The 21337-nt window shown below is 32.0% G+C and overlaps 1 protein-coding gene across 1 annotated transcript in view; it reads right to left on the reverse strand.

The window, feature by feature from the left end:
• Window positions 1-21337, reverse strand: part of LOC114329883 (ATP-binding cassette sub-family C member 4) — an 89335-nt gene that overhangs the window by 56427 nt on the left and 11571 nt on the right. Inside the window, exons 2-3 of the mRNA XM_050655872.1 lie at window positions 8812-8962; window positions 6452-6562 (exon numbers count right to left, since the gene is read on the reverse strand). Coding sequence (XP_050511829.1) covers window positions 6452-6562; window positions 8812-8885 — 185 coding nt within the window. The 5' untranslated portion in view covers window positions 8886-8962. The remainder of the gene's footprint in view (window positions 1-6451; window positions 6563-8811; window positions 8963-21337) is intronic.

A 21337-nucleotide genomic window follows, 5' to 3' on the forward strand; every position in this document is an offset into this window, starting at 1 on the left:
CTAACTATTACAAAGTTCATATCTTTAAAATACAAGTGATCATTACGTTTTTATTAACTACTATTATACACTGTGTCCGTAAAGTATGGAACAAATTATTTTTTAGCTAAACAGAGCATTTTAAGAAATAATCCTGAAACACGTCGATTTTTGATTTTAATTTACCGTATTTTAAAATAATATTCTAATATACAGGGTGAATTACTTTCGAGTAATGACGTCACCTTTATTTTTTTAAATGGAACACCCCCATTTTGTCGCAATTTTCGGATTACTCTAGCTGAGCTGATTTCAAAAATGTATCACATGTTGATTCAAATTGGTACAGGGTGGACAAAAATACAATAGTTTTGTGTGTATTCATAAAGTAACGCGTTAGTTAAATTAACAATATTATCAAAAATACTTATTGTCTAGCGGACAGAATATGATGAAACACATGACTTTATAAATGTTCGAACTGTAGCCCTTGCTGTATTTGACAGTAACCCAAACGTTGTACAAATTCTTGTTGAAGCTTGTTTATTGTGTCTTGAGAAATATTGTTTATTGCTGTCCGAATTCTCTGTTTTAATTCTTGAATATTTGCTGGTTTCGTTTGATACACAACATTCTTCAGATGGCCCCACATAAAATAATCCATAGGATTGAAATCTGGTGACGTCGCTGGCCATTCAATAGGTCCACGTCTACCAATCCACCTGTTCGGAAAAATTTCATCTAGGTACCTTCTAACATCTGCAGCATAATGTGGAGGTGCACCATCCTGTTGAAACCATAAACTTTCATCAAATCCTCCAGGATTACGTCTGCTGGGAAACAAATTACGTAAAGTAGGTACGAGATACCCACTTAAAAACTCAAGGTACGTTGCCTCGTTTAAATTACCTTCGATAAAGTAGGGTCCGATTGTCCGATGATTCGATTTCTTACAATTCCAGCCCATACATTTACCTTTTGCGAGTATTGTGTATGATGTATCTACAATTCTGACGGATAACCTCGCCATTTAACGTGAAAGTGGCCTTATCAGAAAAAATAATGTTTTGTACCAAGAGAGGGTCTCGGTGGCAGTTATCCATCATTGCTTCGCAAAATTTAATTCTTCTATTGGGATCATCTTCGTTTAATTCCTGCACAAGTTTGATTTTATAAGGATGCCATTTTTCAAGCTTTAATAGTTTGTGTACCATTGTTTTGCTAACACCGATATCGCGACTAACTTTACGAACAGAAGTGTGCGAATCGTCTTCAAAACTAAGTAAAACATCTAATGCTGTATCAGAATTTGCAGAGGGACGACCTGATTTCCGTGCATTTTCAACCGTACCAGTTTCTCGAAATTTCTTTTCAATCTTACTGACTGTTGAACGCGTTATAGGTCTTTCTGGATATTTATCATTAAACAAATTGCACACTTCCATCTGAGTTCGCGATCTGTCTCCATACCCAATCATCATCAAAGTATTTCAATTTTTTGCTTTACACTTGACTCCATTTCTACTTCAAATTAAATCTAAGCAATAATTAAAACATTCACCAATACCAAAAATATTGTAGTACTAAACTGTCACTGAACATCAATAAATTACTAAACAAATAATGACATTTAACAAAAACATAGCCTACTATGTTTCTTTTACACTGATAAGAAATAATGTCTTTCATATTCTGTCCGCTGGACAATAAGTATTTTTGATATTGTTAATTTAACTAACGCGTTACTTTTATGAGCACACACAAAACTATTGTATTTTTGTCCACCCTGTACCAATTTGAATCAACATTTGATACATTTTTGGAATCAGCTCAGCTAGTGTAATCCGAAAATTGAGACAAAATGGGGGTGTTCCATTTAAAAAAAATGACGGTGACGTCATTACTCGAAAGTAATTCACCCTGTATATTAGAATATTATTTTAAAATACGGTAAATTAAAATCAAAAATCGACGTGTTTTAGGATTATTTCTTAAAATGGTCTGTTTAGCTAAAAAATAATTTGTTCCATACTTTACGGACACAGTGTATAAAATTAACCAGACCACACGTGTGCCTTATCATTTCCTAGGTGCATCGTCCACATTAAGAATACGGAAATTACAATCAAGACTAGATAACGAGAGATGGTCATGGTAGTCTAGTACGTAAACAAATGGATTAGATCAGACTTTACAATATAATTCCGAAACGCATTAAATGCACCAAGACATAATGTTCCGACGCAGCCTTTGACCACAATTTGCTTATAATTTTTCACATAAGATAACAATGTACCAAGAGTGGTAAAGAAATGCGTTAACATAAAAAGTGGTAGGTAGGTATGTATCATCAATACAGACAAAGTGAAACATTCACTAAGTATAACATGCCAGCGTGGATGCCAGATAAAATAATGGAAATGATGGGGAAAATAAAGTAGCATAAAAAATAGAGAGAATCCAAAACATATCCGAAAACATCATTTAAGTCGAAGAAAAATCAATGAAGCGAAAAATCAAGAGTTGTGGATGAGAGAAAGATGTAAGAAAGTAGAAGAACTTCAACGAAAATGTCACAAATTCAACAACCATACGAAAATAAAAGACATTACTGAAGAGCACAAGGGGAATACTGAAGGGACTGACGAATAATGAAGGTCATACATTCTATTTGGAAGACGAAGTAATGAATGAATGGGAAAACTTTATTAAGTTTATTTTTAATATTACCAAGAATCACTACCAAGCTTAAGTTTAACTACAGCGCCATCAATCTTAAAAGCTCAATTGGAAAAAAATCACATAAAGCCATGTCAAAAACAATAAAGCCAATGGACCAGAATCAAATTAATATACCTACAGCGAATGACTGACCGTAACTTTAGAATGAGAATATAAATTATAACAAGAACAATATTTCGCGGTGTGCAAGTACTTGGAAGGGAAACAAGAAACGACCGTGCGCGAGTCGCGGAGAAATATTGCAACTATCTTAAATAATTCATATTGTCAATTAAAATTGTCAAATTGACGTATATTTCATACCTTCTGTCATTGAAGCAGAAAAATTATATATTGCTCCACAATATTGATATGATATGCAATTATTATATAAGGTAAATTTAATTAATTGTATTTTGCTTGCAGTACTGCATTTTAATAACTAATTTTATTTACTATATACAATTGTTTACGTTTGCATAACATAACCTGCATCTTATTTTTTCTTCTTATTATTTTTTTCGACTATGGCCTTGACAATTATCCAATAACCAGGACTAATATAATTGGCCAATATAATTAAAAGTGCGAATAAAAGTACAGAGCGTAGAAATAGGGGTCGCTTTGCCGAACTTGCACGGTCCCGTGGTATGGCAAACTTGATATCTCCGACTTGATATGTTATTTAGTAACATGTCTTCATGTTGTTAGAGTTTAGTATGTCTATGATGAAGGTAAAACACTTAAAAATGAGAATGACAATATATGCTATGTCCGCTGTGGTACTTATTAGGTAGGGCAGAACTTGATATCGAACTTGATTTCTGATGTTGACAGTTATGGATATGTCCATTTACTTTTCGTTTTTGGGTTGGCAAAACATGATATGTATCCTATTTTTGTGTGTATTGTGAAGAAAATCATAAAAAAAGTATTCATTAAACAATTATCTAATACCAGTTTACCGGTTAACAAATTTCGTTACACCGATAATGTGGTAAGATGAAAATCACTTTAGCAACTCGTTTTAAAAATTTCAAGAATTTAGAGGGCCTTTCAAACTCCCAAAATGCTCTTCTGAAAAATTGGATTAGATGCACATATTATCAACTATTGCCAAAACACTACAGATTTTATGGTGGTTTGACTAAAACAGCTCTAACTAAAATAGCAATAGGATTATAATAAGGGACGCCTGATGATAGAGTACAAATTTAAAAAATTTAAGATGTAATAAACATAAAGAATTGTGAGGAGAGACTTTTCTTTCCACATCATATATTCAGGCAATTTTTAACGAAAATACCTATACATCTGAATAAACAGCTGTTTAGCATGTTTTATTTGCAGTAACGATTTAATCTCTTTTTCATATCACTTTAGATAACATTGAAAACTTTAATGAATAGATAAATCCAAAATTAACTATTTATGCACATCTGTTAAAAATATTAAATAATATGTGAAATCACACTATTACTCGTATAATTGTATAAGGTGTCCCAAAAGTAGTATAGCGGGGCAGTCGAATATTTCGCGAAATGAACATGGGATCGAAAAACTGAAAAGAGGGTCCCCGTCAGGGCTACTGGCGCCTGCGTGCAGAAAAGGATTTTGGCGCCTCTTAAGGCATTTTGGTTCATGTTTATTTATTTATTTCTTTAAAGGTAGGTAGATATTTTGGTAGGTGCTTGAAATAAAGCAAAAAACTGAACTTTAGAAGTCATAATAAGTTTTAATGAGTTTTTCCCGAAAAGTGCTTCATTTTTAGGATATTTCGCGTAGAAATATTTGATTTGGAATTTGACGAAGAAGAACGTATTTTTCATGAGCTTCATTTTGGTTTTACTAGGTCGATAGTCTTCATGAATATACCATTTTTTTAGTTTATTTTTTATAAGCTACATGTTTGATAATAATATTTTTTTGATAAAATACTTAGTTTTTCAGTTATTTGCGAAAAACCGCATACAAACTTTTTTTTTGTTGAAAAATAAACATTTTCACTCGCAAATGTTTCACTAGCAAAAGCTACAAATTAGACAATGTCAAAAAAATTCTTGTTGAATTCTTGTCTCAGTGAAATGCATACGTTTGAAAGGGTGGAGATTAAATTGTTTTCAAATATAAATTGTAAAATATTTAAGGGGTCAGTATCATCAAGTAATGAAAATAACTTTAACGCTTTAATTTTAAAACAAATGATTGTAGTGTATATCCTTATTATACGCTCTGAGCTTTGCTGGTGTCGCTCCTATCGGATTACTAATTCAACTTTCGCCGGTAATTTTTAAATTTATTATTTAATTGTTATCGCTTAATATTTACAATGCTAAAAAGTCATTAAATTGTAATAGATTTTTTTAAGATTTTGCTAATCATTTTGACGTTCTATTGATGAAATATTAATTTCTTACTTCGGATACTTTCACAATTATCGTGTAGATGGCGCTAAGATTAATAGATTAATTTATAATTACATATTACGGAACATTAAAAAAACGTCAATTCAGTATTTAAAACGTAAGTATATTTAAGGTAAAAATATATACCACAGCTTTGACCAACTAATATTTTTTATAATTAATGTTTTTAATTGTAATTTTAAATTAATCACTTTGATATTTATGTCAAATTTCCGGTAAACGTTTACAGACTTGTCACTACTGACGCTCGCGAATTTATAAATATCCCCTCTACGTACGAGCTCACAGCGTATACTGATCTATCAGTAGTTCTTCAAGAACAAAACAACGTTTTAAAAGATCGTTGTCAATTAATTTAAATATGTTTTGTGTGTATTTATACCTAATCCTATTTAATTCCTCAACTTTTGTTGTAAAATTAGTTTTTTTGCAATTTTTTTTCAATTTTTTTTCATTTTTTACGCTGGGTTTCGGCGCCCCTAAAGATGGCGCCCGTGTGCATTGCACACTTTGCACATATGGTAGCGGGGGCCCTGCTGAAAAATACTTGTTTAATATGTTTTATAAATCTATCGAATGGCACCAGACACGATCCCCCACTCCACCCCTTGGAGGTGAGGTGGAGTAACTTTAAAATCTTAAATATGATCCCACATTTTTTATTGCAGATTTGGATTCCCTACGTAAAAATAAGTAAATTTTGCGAGATATATTTTAGAAATGTTAATAGATGGTGCTAATAAATCGTCTATTTCCGATTAAAGCGCCATCTATGAATAATTCGAAAAAATATTTAAAATAAATGTTACTTATTTTTCATGAGGCATCCAAAACTGCAATAAAAAACGGGAGTTCCTATTTAACATTTTAAAGTTACTCCCTATCTCCCTTCCATCAGGTGGAGTGGGGGTCGTGTTTGGTATCATTTAATAGGTTTTTGAAAAATATTTTTAAACATATGTTTTTTGTTTTTTCATTTGGAATATTATTTCTCAAGATATTAGACAGACCGTTTCTATAATTTACCTAGTGTAGCGCCATCTATCAACAATTCGAAAAAATATTGAAAAAAAATGTTACCCATTTTTTCATGAGAAATCGAAATCTACAATACAAAAATGGGAATTCCTATTTATTTGTGGTAATCCTATTAATCAGATGTTGAAGTTCTTCGTAATTGCTTGTAATTAACACCGTGTCACCCGCGTATCTCAAATTATTAATATTGACGCCATTCATTTTGATACCACATTGATCATTATCCACTGCTTTATTGAAAACAAACCCAGAATATCTCAGTGTATGTATGAAAATTATATACTAACCTTTGTAAATGATCTCCCAATATTTTGCTTCGATCGATCTTTAATGGATTATATAAATCGTCAACTTCTAGAGTTTTCGATAAGCCCTTTTTAAACACATCATATGTATATCTAGAAAAACGGAAAATCAAATTTATATTGTATTTTATGTTACTGTAACGGCCATCTAGACAACAGCATTTCAGTTCAACTCAGGTTCTTATGCAAATCTCCCTGATGAGAAGTAAATCGCGAAATGACTAATTTAACAAAAATTTGCATTGGAGGAGAACAAAAAGATCTAATATTAGACGGCATGGCCTTGATAAAATACTGCTTTGACAACGAATATCTAGACATCAATATTTCGCACGATCGAACATTAGACAAAGAGAAATAAATACGTTAGGTAGAAAAGCCATCACAATGTTAAACAATATTTTATGAGACCAACGAGAACAGCCGTAGTGCAGCGGCATGACAACTGGCCTCATAAGCCAGAGCGCCCAGGTTCAAGCTCCGGCACAGACAATCCATTTTCATTTCTAAAAATGATACGAGCTCTTCACCGTGCCTCGGAGAGTCGGTCCCCCTGGGCTATTGTACATAGACACTAGTTATTGAAACATGGTGAAAGATGTAAATGGCGCCGGAACCTGTCCGAAGGGATCTCCCCGGAAACAATGCCATTCGATATTATTTATTATATGGGACCAATCCATTAGAAAAGACAGTAAAAAGAGGTTATATGAGATTCTCATCATCATCATCCAGCCTTCTGCATCCAAAGTTGAACATAGGCCTCCCCTAATTTCTTCCAGTTTTGTCGGTCTTGGGCTTTCTGCAACCAATTCCCAGCAATCCTTTTGACGTCGCGTCGTCTGTCCATCGTGTAGGTGGTCTACCTCTACTTCTTCTGTCTTCTCTTGGTCTCCACACTGTAATTTTTTGGGTCCACCTCCCGTCCTTCATTCTGGCTACATGGCCCGCCCAATTCCACTTAAGCCATGCTACTCGCTCTATGACATCTGTGACGCCTGTCCTTCTTCTGATTTCTTCGTTTCTGACCCTGTCTCTGAGAGTCAGTCCAAGTAGTGACCATTCCATCCTTCTTTGGGCCACTCTAAGTTTCGTTGCTGTGGCCTGGGTTAACGATAATGTTTCAGCGCCGTAAGTCATGACTGGAAGCACACATTGGTTGAACGTCTTCCTTTTCAAATAATTTGGCAAGTTGCTCTTGAAGATGTCTGATAGAGCTCCATATGCGGCCCATGCTAAAGTGATCCTTCTCTGTAATTCAGCAGTTTGATTATCCCTGACAATTTGGATTTCATGCCCTAAGTATTTATATTTATGGACCAATGCTATTTCGTTAACGTCGACTTTTGGATTTTCGCTTGGTACCAGGTTTGTCATGTATTGTGTCTTTCCAAAATTTACGTTTAAACCAACTTTTTTACAGGCGGCATCTAACTCAGTAAGCATAGTTCTAATCTCTTTTAAGTTGTCTTATAAAAACTATGTCGTCTGCGAATCGTAGTTGGGAGAGCCTTTCACCGTCGACATTTATTCCTTTAGCGTCCCACTCCAATTGTTTGAAAGCATGTTCAAGGACTGCCGTAAAGAGTTTGGGAGATAACGTATCTCCCTGTCTAATTCCTCTTTTGATTTTTATAGATTTGGTATCTTTGTGTAGTCGGACGGCCATGGTTGCATTATTGTATATGTTCGCTATCAGTTTGGAGTACCGATAATCTATACGACTTTCCTCCAATGCTCTCATTATGCTGTTAATTTCTATCGTATCAAATGCTTTGCGAAAGTCTACGAAAGCCAGGACCAATGGTCGGTTGTATTCGATAGATTTTTTTTAGAAAAAAAAAAGAAAAAATAGATAGAATAATAGAAAAAAAATCTAAAATATGAGATTCTAATTAGTGAAAGTTATCATTCTATACAGCTGTGAGGTATGGCCACTGAAAGAATGAACACTGGCAGCGCTGAGAGCAACGGAAGTGGATTTTTGAAAGAGCAGCAGGAAGATCTAGAAGAGAAAGGATTACCATTAGAACGCATTAGAGAAATAATAAAAAAATCATGGGAGATCATGCACATATCATCAAAACAACTTATCTGATTCGGACATGTAGGTACAACGAATGGACGAACAACGAATACCAAATGAAGTAGTAAAATGGCAACCAGCAGGAAAGACAAAACGAGATAAACCGAGGAAAAGTTAGAGCGAAGGAATAGATAAAGAGCTGAGAGAAAGAAACAGAAGAGGACCTTTGGGACATCGCCAACCGACATGGGACCAACCGACCAACGCCGACGTGTAGTAGTAGTAACAAAAATTTAAAAACTATGTACCTACTTACCCAAAAAATAGAGTCGATAAAATATTCGCTTTCTCCCGTGGATTGGGATTATATTTCTCTTTGGTCATTTCCATCTTTGCGGCCTGGCAATTCCTCTAGTTGCTACTCAAGTATATCCTGTAACTACCCTCGTTTTCAATTTCGCATGATACTGCAACAGAAGAACAAATTACTTAAAAATATAGTCAAAAAGTATTATTCTCAGGGAAGAAATATTTTTTCGTGTAAAGTTTTTCTGCGAGAATAAATGTTAGCACAATGAAATATTATTACAGTACTATTATTTCATTTCATTATCAAGATTTAAGAAGGCAAATATTAGATTAGGTATACTTTGTAATCTTTTCATATTTTAGAAAAGAGTTTTGGCATATTGCATAAGCATAATCTATGTTATTATCATCATTGTTTTCTTTAAACTATTTTTTGTATTTGAATAATGGATGTAAAAAACCTGTTACTTTCTTTATAATTGACTAAATTTGTAAGGAGCAAAGTCCTCTGTTTTTTATCAACCTTCAGTTCCACTTTGAAGTATAACCATTCATAATAATTATATTATAATATAAGCATGAATAAGCAAAACTTATTTTATTACAGAAACATATTAGAAATGCAGAAATAGGTTATAGGCCTGGATACCGCATACCAAAAACAAGTTTATTAATAGCAAGCTGAAAATGTATAGCAGATATATAAAGGCCAATAGACTCAGATGGGCAGGGCATGTGATACGCAGTAACGACAATCGCCTTATAAACAATGTGTTCTGGGAAAAGCCAGATGGAAGAAGGTCTGTCGGGCGGCCTAGAAAAAGGTGGAAAGATGCAGTCAAAGAAGATCTAGAGAAAATGGGAGTGTGACAATGTAGTCTGGGCTGATTATCGGAGAATAGGCCATTTTTGGGAAAAGTTATTTACCAGCAATTTTATTGCTGGAATCGAATTATAAGATCCTATATATTAATAATGTAGGTATGCAAAGTCCTCAGATAGTGTGCTACTTTTTTTATAAACAAAATGGCGCCCGAAAATCGTGTCTTTTTTCAATTATTGCTCTATAACTCCGAAGATTTTAATTTTACAACAAAAACACCCAAATAAAAATTCACCGTGATTAAATTCTGCATAGAGACTTGTTTTCCCCGATCTGTTCCGACGAAAATTTTACTCGGAAAATGCGGGTTTTCCCAACAAAATCTTTAATTTTCAAATAAAGTTTTAGATAAGTAATTATCTACCAATAATTAAATAATTTGGTGACTAAAACCCTTCTTGGTTTAGATTATAGTTCCAGAAGCTGGAGAAAATTAAGCGAATATTTTAGCAACAATTCAATTGTTAATTAATAATTTACGGTCGCAATAATAACCAAAATAATTATGATACACTGATGAAACTTTAAAATCTTATAAAGATGAGATGCCTATTTAACATTTTGTCGACAAAATATAAATTTTTTATTTTTTTGCATAATCTTTAAATGTTTAAAAAAATAGTTATAAACAAATTAACGTTCCTCAGAAAGTTTTTATTATATTCTAATTTTAAAAAATAGCTAAAATGCGCATTTCAAATATCTTAAAAATGAATTCTTTAAAACTTTTTTGCAACCATTTGCAAAAAAGTTATGAAACAGCAAAATAAACATACGATTACTACGGTGTTTATAATTTTTTTAAATTATTTCAAAGCGTAGAAGTGAGTTTAAAGTACAAGCTAATTATTTACAAAAAAATATCGATTATCAGTTTAATAGCTATATTTTAATTAAAGATTATAAATATATTTTTTTGTAATTTACACGCGCGAAAGTAGACTAATAGAGTACTGTAGCTAAAATTTCGCTAAAATTACGCTTCGAGTAAACATTTTAGCTCCGACTCTGTATCAGGCTTACTTTTGCGCTAAAAATTACAAAAAAAGTATTTTTAATCTTTGATTAAAATATAACCACTGCACTAATTTTTGACATTATTTGTGAGTAATTAGATTGTACCATACACTCACTTTTAAGCTTTGAAACAATTAAAACAAATTATAAACAACGGAGAAAACGTATATTTACTTTGCTGTTTCATAACTTTTTTGCAAATCGTTGAAAAATTTTTTTAAAGCATTCATTTTCAAGACCTACGAAATACGCATTTTAAGTATTTTTTAAAATTAGAATATAATAAACAATTTCTGAGAAATGTTAATTTGTTTATAACATTTTTTTTTAAACATTTAAAGATTATGCAAAAAAATGAAAAAATTATATTTTGTCGACAAAATATTAAATAGGCATCACACCTTTATAATCTTTCTAAGTTTGATCAATGTCTCATGACTATTTTGGTTGTTATTGCTACTGTAAATTGTTAGTTAACAATTGAATTGTTGCTAAAATATTCGTTTCATTTTCACCGGCTTCTGAATTTATAATCTATACCAAGAAAGCTTTTATTTCACCAAGCTATATAATTATTGATAAATAATTACTGGCCCAAAAAATTTATTTGAAAATTCGAGATTTCGGAAAAAACATGCCTCTATGTAGGATTAAATTGGGGTGAATTTTTATTTGAGTGTTTTTGGTGTAAAGTTAAAATCTTCGGAGTTATAGAGCAATAATTGAAAAAAATACGATTTGTTGGCGCCATTTTGTTTATAAAAAAAGTAGCACACTATATGCGGACTTTGCATACCTATATTAATAATATCTAGGATCTTATAATTCGATTCCAGCAATAAAATTGCTGGTAAATAACCTTTCTTTGTACTTTACTAATTAGACCAGCGTATTATAACTATTTTTTTTTTAATTTAAAGATCATGCAAAAAAAAGAAAAATTTATATTTTGTCGATAAAATATTAAATAAGCATCTCATCTTTATAATCTTTCTGAGAAACGTTAATTTGTTTATAACTATTTTTTTAACATTTAAAGATTATGTAAAAAAAGAATGGGTGTGTACTTTGTACGCACGTAAGAAGATATTCTTCTATTATATAATAGGTATTTTAAACGAAGTAAATAAATTAAAAGGTTATTTGTACTTATTTTATTTAAAAATCAAACTAAATTTCTTATCTACCACTTTCAAAAAAGAAGAATATCTTTAAAAATTATATAATAATATACTTACAATCATAAAATCTATAAAAAATAAAAAAATAATAACTTGCTTGGGGCTTGAACCCACTTCACGTCTACCGCGCCGTACAAAAGTTGACGGTATTTCAAACTGCACCACATTCGCGTATACGTCATGTGGGAATATACGCAAACTAAACGTTTACACCATAAATTTAGGTATATGAATTTAATAGAATTATTAGTTTGATTTTTGTCGAAATAAAATACAACAAAATATAGAGTAAGAAAACGATATATGAGATGAAGATTTGTAGAAAGTTTGTTCGTAATCAGATTATGTAAATTAAAGCATTGCCTACTAATAGGTAACTACATTATTTTGTTTACATTTTCCAAATAGATAGGTATTGAAACTATTAGGTATTTCCGACTGAAACATTTAGAATTACGTACCTGCGGCTTTTCAAAACTATTTAAAAAGTCACTATAATTATAAATTTTATTTTATTTCTGTCCACACATCAATAAAAACTAATATTATACAATATTTTTGTTTACCGATAACCTCCATATTGAACAATTATTGACAGATCATTTCAAAATTTCAACACCCAATCAGAGCCCGTATAACGATTAATACAATACTATCTGTGTGCGCATGCGCGCGAATCAATCAAATTTTACCCTCAATCGATTCGCCGCTAAAGAAGAATATCTTCAAAAAATAAAAAATTTATATTTTGTCGACAAAATTTTAAATAGGCATCTCATCTTTATAAGATTTCAAAGTTTGATCAATGTATCATGATTATTTTGGTTATTATTGCGATCGTAAATTGTTAATTAACAATTGAATTGTTGCTAAAATATTCGTTTAATTTTCACCGGCTTCTGGAATTACAATCTATATCAAGAAAGCTTTTATGTTACTAAGTTATTTAATTATTGATTAATAATTACTTACCTAAAACTTTATTTGAAAATTAGAGTTTTTGTTAGGAAAACCCGCATTTTCCGAGGAAAATTTTCGTCGAAGCAAATCGTGAAAAACATATCTCTATGCAGAATTTAATTGCGGTGAATTTTTATTTGAGTGTTTTTGTTGTAAAGCTAAAATATTTGGAGTTATAGAGCAATAATTGAAAAAATACGATTTGTCGGCACCATTTTGTTTATAAAAAAAGTAGCACACTATCTGCGGACTTTGCATACCTATATTATCAATATATAGGATCTTATAATTCGATTCCAGCAATAAAATTGCTGGTAAATAACTTTTCCATGAATTTTGCTAATTAGCCCAGAGTAATGGGAATTAGTGGCACAGAACCGACAATCATGGAAGGCAATAATAAACGCGACAAAGACTCACGAAAAGTTATAACGCCATTAATGATGATGCTAAAGCTGAAAATTTGATAATAGCTTAACGGTGTCTAGTCGGACAAACTTTGATGTATGTGAACACTAGAACAGGGGAAATTTTAATTGTGGAAAGTGTCATCCTGACAAGTTTATGATTGTGAAAACTAGCAGGTTGTTTTTAAGTTTATTCAATCAAGAGCAAACTTTATATAATATATGAAAAAATGTTTGTATGACAAATATGTTGTGCGTTTTAATAAGTCCGACACGTAGAACATGCCAAATAACAGGAATTATGTTGGTTGTAAATAGCAGTCTACTTTTTGCATGAGAGTTTAAGGAAAGGATAACAAATCAATTGGAAGTTTTGTCCGACAAAATACGTGGGATGTTTTTGTAGTTTGACTTTCGAAACCTGTAACCTGGTCCATAATTAAAACTTTCCCTGTTCCAGTATTCCGGTACATCAAAGTTGGTCCGACTAGACACCGTTAAGCTATTGACAAATTTTTAAGTTGCTGTTAATAAACTTTTTTTGGTACGCTGGATCCAGGTCTATTATATCTACACCTGATATTAAATACATTGTAATTCGTTTATGGGAAACGTGTTTTATTTAGCCTATGATCTCTCAACTACAGAACTATTGATATTGGAACAATACTAGATATTATAATAAATTTTAGATTATGTACAATAAAAAGAAAAACATTAAATTTTGTGATAAAAATTTAATCCTTTTAAGACATCTAGTATATTCTGAGGAAGTTCTGTTTGCCTCATGATCTCATTAGTATAGCGTTGTATACCATTTAAAGGGTTCATACCCTGGTATTTCTTTTGGTGGCTCAGTTTGTGATCAACCAGTTCTAAAGATTGATGATGATATTTTTAAATATCGAAAAAGTTCTGTGTTATAGCCCTTAAAGGAATTTTATTAAAAATTTTATACATTTTACTAAGGATGTTACATTAAATTCTTTAAAATAATAATATATTCATTGTATGACTGTAAGTATATGAAGAACACACGAAGAGTGGAGTTTAATGAAAGGTAGGGTTTAGTTCAACAATATCAGGGCCAAAAGATAATGACAAGTAATGTTTCGTGTGATGTAAGAAACAAAGGCATACTTTTTATGAGGTTTGTACCAAAGCTCCAAAGCACCAAACAAAGACATATGTGTGAGTATGAATATTAAAATTAACTCTAAATATTCAACCATTTAGTTATTTTAGTAACGTACAGAATTGAAATATTTATTTTGATAATTTACATATAATAATATATTAATCATTAGAATTACAAAATCTATTTCAAGTCTCTTTATACTATACTCAAGTTTCTCTCCTGTTTACAAATTTTATGCCAATATTTATATATCAAATATTTTTGGTCGCTACTAATGTACGCCTAGTACGCCATTCTAAAAAAATTACTTAGTTAATGATGTCCGCAAAATAATACAATACTTGAAAAGCAAAAGTTTTCATAACAATAATATAATTATTATTGCAATTGTCCGTTTTTTAAATTGTTTCGTGTAGTAATAGAATAATGGCGCTTAGCAAATGTATTTTATTTTTGCACATGTTTAATAACTAGTCAATGCTTCAATGACATATTTATAAAATTAAGTATTAAATTAACTATCTCAATTAACTGACAGACATAACAATTTGTATGATAACACTCAATTTTTATTTTATGATTGTTACGGGTGAGGCTAGAAAATTTATAATAATAATCATAATAATGTAATAATCATTGTAGTAGTAGTCACGTCAAAAATATGAGGCTTTCTAGTTTTTATCAAAATTGTGATGACTAATCTTTAATTCCATTAAAACCGAATAATATAACTACCAACCAAATAACAACTATCTTCTTCTTCATGTGCCCTCTCCTCATCGGAGATTGGCGACAATCAACAGGAATTCTTATCTATCGTGTCCTATTCATATAATTGTGCTAGCCTCCCTGTTGTCAAGCCATTGACATGAGTTTCGTAGCCACAACGACTTCTTTCATTCGATCCCTTCTATCGCCTTCCTTCGATCTTTCCGTCAATGATCAACTGCAGAAAACCATACTTCTTATCGTTTCTAAACCATAACATATCGCCAAAACAAGCTACTTGTATTCGCTTAACTATTCTCAATAGTTCCTTATCTTTATGTTACTTTCCAATACTGGATCATTCGATACTCCCTCGATGGTACAACATATTTTCAATAAACGCCGGTACAACCACAGCTCAAAAGAATCCAGATATGATATGTATCTTGCCTGTAACTTCCATCCCTTAACTCCGTGCAACAGTGTAGACAGTATGTAGCATTTTCACATGCCATCGAGTAATCAGATTGTGGTCTCTATTGCAGAATAATGCTTTCATTTGAAAGAACGTATTCCTTGCTATTTAGATTCTAAATATAAAAAGAATCACATTTACTCAGCATACCAAGTAGTTAAATCTATTTACTCTATCTACATACAGTGGAACCCCGATAAGGCGGCCCCCGATAACCTGGAAGTCCGGCTAACCCGGACCGATTTTCATCAGATAAACATTTTCATTTTCAGTACATTTGTATTTTGACAACGACACGTTAATAAAATTATTTTTCAATTTAATTGTGGCTTATTTCCCATCAAAATAGTTAATTATCAGATAAACATTTCAACAATAAAAATGTACGTAATTATAATATTTGAGAGATTATTTCATTCATAGGAGATTCTGACCAATAGAAAGCTACAGAAATCTAAATTAGACTGATAATTTTTGATAATTTCCCGTCGTCAAGTATATTACGTCAGATGTCCTTCGTTGATATGAAAAAATACATTCAGCTACATTAATGACAATAATTGTTAATTATTAATGTTTTAAAAATTATAAAAGTGATGACTTTCAACCGTAAAATATTTATAACAACTGTGTGTTTAATTGTACTAATTTGTACTTACATAAATGAATTACAATAAAATTTTGGTTTGGAACAGTTTTATTCATGAAATAATCGCAACAAATTGCACTCGATCTTTAAAATTAATATAGAATTTTAGAGCTCTTGTGCAATTACTACTGATTATTTCATTCATAGGAGATTCTGACCAATAGAAAGCTAAAGAAAGGTGATAATTTTTGATAATATCCCGTCGTCAAGTATATTACGTCAGATACCCTTCGTTGCTACGAAAAAATACATTCAGTGACATTAATGACAATTAATGTTTTAAAAGTTATAAAAGTGATGACTTTCAACCGTAAAATATTTTATATCAACTGTGTGTTTAACACTACTAATTTGTACTTACATAAATAAATTATAATAAAATTTTTGGTTTTGAACAGTTTTATTCATAAAATAATCGCAACAAATTGCACTCGATCTCTAAAATTAATATATAATTTTAGAGCTCTTGTGCAATTACTACTGATAATTTGTATTTGTGTAATTTGAACTATACGATAGTAAAAATGACTCATACGCCGACGCACACGCCGGCAGAAACAACAAGCACCTGTTTGTAGTATTCCTTTAAATATTTATTTCAAACTGTCTTAGCATTGTTTAAAAAAGACTAAAAGACTATTAAAAAATTATTTTTCAAACAATGGTCTTCAGTTTTCACTGTTATTAAATAACATAACATCGTTTCGATTGTGGTGACTGTATTGTGTGTAGTACAGTCTTGTATTGTTCGCTTCCGTTTGCTTACGTTTGTGTTTGCGTGTTTTTAGTCATTTAGATGTGTAGGTACTGTGCATATTTATATATATTTCATGTTATTTCAATTCTAACGTAGTTTATCTGTAAGTATACCGTATTTTATTAATTTTTACCATATTCTCTCCTGGATTTTCGATAACCCGGATCGGCCGCGGTCCCGATTAATCCGAGTTATCGAGGTTACACTGTATATCCGATTTCCTATAACACATACTGACATTATTATATCACGCTTGCTAATGACCATGAATTTTATTTTGTTTATATTTATAACAATTGAAGAGGTGGATTCCAACAGGGCTTAAGTAATTTTTTTCACATTTTGAGGTTTTACTTGTATGTATCTGATTCTAGAGCATCATTTTTCACATTAGAAAAAAATTCATGCCATAACAGCTTAAATCAAAATCAGATTACAAATCAGATTTGTTTTCCAAAAGTGCTTTAGGTGGCACACATAGTGGAAGCGGGTTCCTGCTTACAGGCAAACCGCGCGGTTCTCGCGCGCGTGTGTGGTAACACAGTGAAGACGGGTAAAAGCGAGAGATATTCAAATATCGCAGTTTCGTCTACTACTTGTAGCAAAATGTCGTCTTCCGATGACGATATAATTGCTTTAGATTCTGTTTTGACTAAACTGAAAAGAAAGAGAGTTGATGTACATCCTATTAATCGAGAAAGATTAATTTATCGAGAATATCATCATCTATTTCAAAAATTAAACGATTCTTCCAGTATATGAGAATGACTCAAGAGACTTTTTAATATATTTTGGAGAAAGTGGAGTATCGTTAAAACCAATATTAAACGCTCAACTTAGTCAACCAACAGAATATTGAAAGAGTTGAGCAACATACATATCTGGGTACGAATTTAAATAACCAATAGGACTACTCAACAGAAATTAAACAGCGAATAATAAAAGCAAAAGCAGGATACGTTAGAATGAGACCCATTTTCAACAGTCGAGACATATCATTATAAACAAAATACCGTCTGTTGAAATGCTACATATTCACAGTTCTGCTCTACGGAATGGAAGCGTGGACTCTAACTGTTGCATCAATGAATCGGCTCGAAGCTTTCGAAATGTGGTGTTATAGGCGCATCTTACGTATATCCTGGATTGACCGAATTACTAATGTAGAATTCCTGCGTAGAATGGAGAAAGAGTGTGAAATTTTCATAACCATCAAAACGAAAAATTTAGAATATCTAGGACATGTAATGAGAAATCAAGAACGTTACGGCCTTCTCCAACTGATTCTCCAAGCGAAGGTAAATGGTAAAAGAGGACCGGGAAGAAGACGCCTTTCCTGGCTTCAAAATTTACGAAAGTGGTATAACACCACTACCACTGAACTGTTCCGCGCTGCGGTAAACAAAGTCAAGATAGCCATGATGATCGCCAACATCCGGAACGGATAGGCACTTTAAGAAGAAGAAGGAGTATCGTTTAATTAAAAACTGGTGTAATTTACATAAGCAGGCTATCCTTCCGGAACAAAGGCTTGTTATAACATTGAGGTAAGTAGTTTTGTTGTAAATTTATTTTTCAAGTGCTTATTTAGTTAATAGCTAGTTAATACTGGAATGATTTTAGAAATACCTAAGTCACACAAAATTACGGTTTCAATAAGATTGACTTTATTACTTTTGTTTATTATAATGTACAATTTATAAAACTAATCTATAGAGAACTATTAATTCTTATTATAAAGGAGGGAATAAACTAAATTCTCATTCGAGTAAACATTAAAACCGCGCGGAAAAAACTAAATTCTCATTCTAGTAAAAGCGGTCAGGCGGGTTAAAGCGGTTGGCCCGCGCGGACCTGCTTTTACTATGTTCGTGTACATTTAAAGACGTGCATTCTTTTTGAAAACGTTTAAAAGCGGGTCCGCGCGGTTTAACCGTAAGCGGAAACCGCCTCCACTGTGTGCGCCGACTTAGTCATGCCTTGTTCTATGCAGCTGTCTCCCACATGAATTTTCCAAAAGTGCTTAAGTCACTGACTTAAGGTCGTTTTGAAAAAAAAACATATGTTTAAATTCTTAAAACATGATTTTGTGTTCAAATCTTACTTTAGATTCTCTTGAAACAAGAATTTGAACCTGCAAATTACATGACTGATTCTATTCCAAAGTAACATTTAATTATATTCTTAAACATAGAAAAAATTAGTTCCTGAAAAATTTACTTTTTTGACTTAAGACTTTTTGGAATTCAGCTCTTCAGATGTATAATTTTTAAATGTTTCCATGACGTCTCGTAACGCGACAGTTCGTAACCCCCACCAAATGGTAACTGACAATCCATAACGCGGTTAATTCGTAACGGCGATACTTCGTAACATCGACAATTCGTAACCATGTCGTTATAGTTACGAGTTTTTGATGTTATGAATTGACGGCGTTACGGATTGTCCGTTACCATTTGTTGGGGGGTTATAGACCAAGAGGCAGCGCTGAAAATTCTCTTTGAATTTACTATAGCTAGATTTTTCAGTTAATTACTGTGAGTGTGTAGAGAAACATACTGCAGTCGTCGGTCAAGCGAAACGTAGAACAGGTGGTACTGACAGCTTGTCAAAGTTGCTTACCTGCGGAGGAAATTAAATCCATTTACTAAGGCTGAAAATTAGTACACACATTCTAAATTAAATATAAATAAAAGTTATTATAGTCGGTCAGCTGTATGACGGTCAAGAGCCGGTCGGTCGCCCCCAATAGTCGATTGAGGAAATGAAGCATTTTGGCTCGCATTTCTTTCGTGTAGCATGGATTTACTTGAAATTTTCACAGAAGGTAGGGAATAGTCCAAGAATCATTTTCTATATCATGCCGCTATCATACGCTAAAATCTTGGGGGTGGTTGCCACCCCATCTCGGGGGTGGGAATTTTTTATTACATTTTAACCATGTAATTCGATGGAAAAGGTGATTCTAAGAAAAAAATGTTTTTTACATTTTCTTCGTAAAACTAATATTTTTCGAGTTATTCGCGCTTGAAAATAACAGTTTTTCGACGAAAAAAGACTTTTTTAGAGGGTTTTTTGAGAATACCTCGAAAAATATTATATATATTTTTGGCGATAAAAAGTTTCTTCAAAAATGATTTTGTAGGACTTTTAAAGAGCTATAAGACTGTGTAAATTAAATTTCGTAAAACCCTTAGTTTTTAATTGGGGTGGGTTTAAAGAGCTCGAATAAGGGGGTGTTTGGTGGTAAATATAGTTTTAAACAGCTATATCTGGGTAACTGTTCACGTAATGAAAATCGATGCACAGAGTTTAGTCGTTAAAAAAGCTACTATTTAGTAGTGTATAATTTTTTTGTATCTTCAGTATTTTCGGAGATATTTTGAAGTAAAAGGTGAAAAATACAAAATTGCAAAAAATAAATTTTTCTTTAAACTCCAATTTTTCCAAAATAAGGCATTTTAAATAGGTCAAACTCCTTGAGTGTATTGATAATATAAACATAAAAGGAACGACAGAAAGGTGAAGACTAATTATGAAATAGAAAGGTAGTTAGGGGGTTGTTTTCACTGATTTTTTCGTAGAGAAAAGCAGGTACCGACATTTTTTTGATTATAAGTCGCTTAATTTTCATGCTAGAAACTTTTTATGATTTTTTTTTGAAAGGTCTAATTGTATACTTGAAGAAAGATTGTTTAAGTTTTCCTCACAAAATGCAAATTTTTCCCATTATTTGGCTTTGAATATTTCAAATTATGCGTTTGACGAGAAAAGCTAACCTTTAACCTGCCGTATCTCGGTTTGGTATTGGTCTTAAAGATATTATAGGAAAGGAATTTGGTTTGTGTCACTAAAAGATACCATTTCCGTATCTACAGTTTTTTGATAAAATGCATATATTTCTAGGTATTCTCAAAAAACCCTCTAAAAAAGTCGATTTTTTCGTCGAAAACTGATATTTTCAAGCGCGAATAACTCGAAAAATATTAGTTTTACGAAGAAAATGTAAAAAACATTTTTTTCTTAGAATCACTTTTTTCATTGAATTACATAGTTAAAATGTAATAAAAAATTTCCACCCCCGACATGGAGTGGCAACCACCTCCAAGGTTTTAGCGTATGATAGCGGTATGATATGTAAAATAATCCTTGGACTACTATCTACCTTCTGTGAAAATTTCAAGTAAATCCATGCTGGACGAAAAAATTGCGAGCATAAATGCTTCATTTCCTCAATCGACTATTGGGGCCGACCGACCGGCTCTGTTCCGTCATACAGCTGACCGATTATAATAACTTTTATTTATATTTAATTTAGAATGTGTGTACTGATTTTCAGCCTTAGTAAATGTAAATAA

This window comes from Diabrotica virgifera, chromosome 7, assembly GCF_917563875.1.
Source record: "Diabrotica virgifera virgifera chromosome 7, PGI_DIABVI_V3a".
NCBI lineage: Eukaryota > Metazoa > Arthropoda > Insecta > Coleoptera > Chrysomelidae > Diabrotica > Diabrotica virgifera.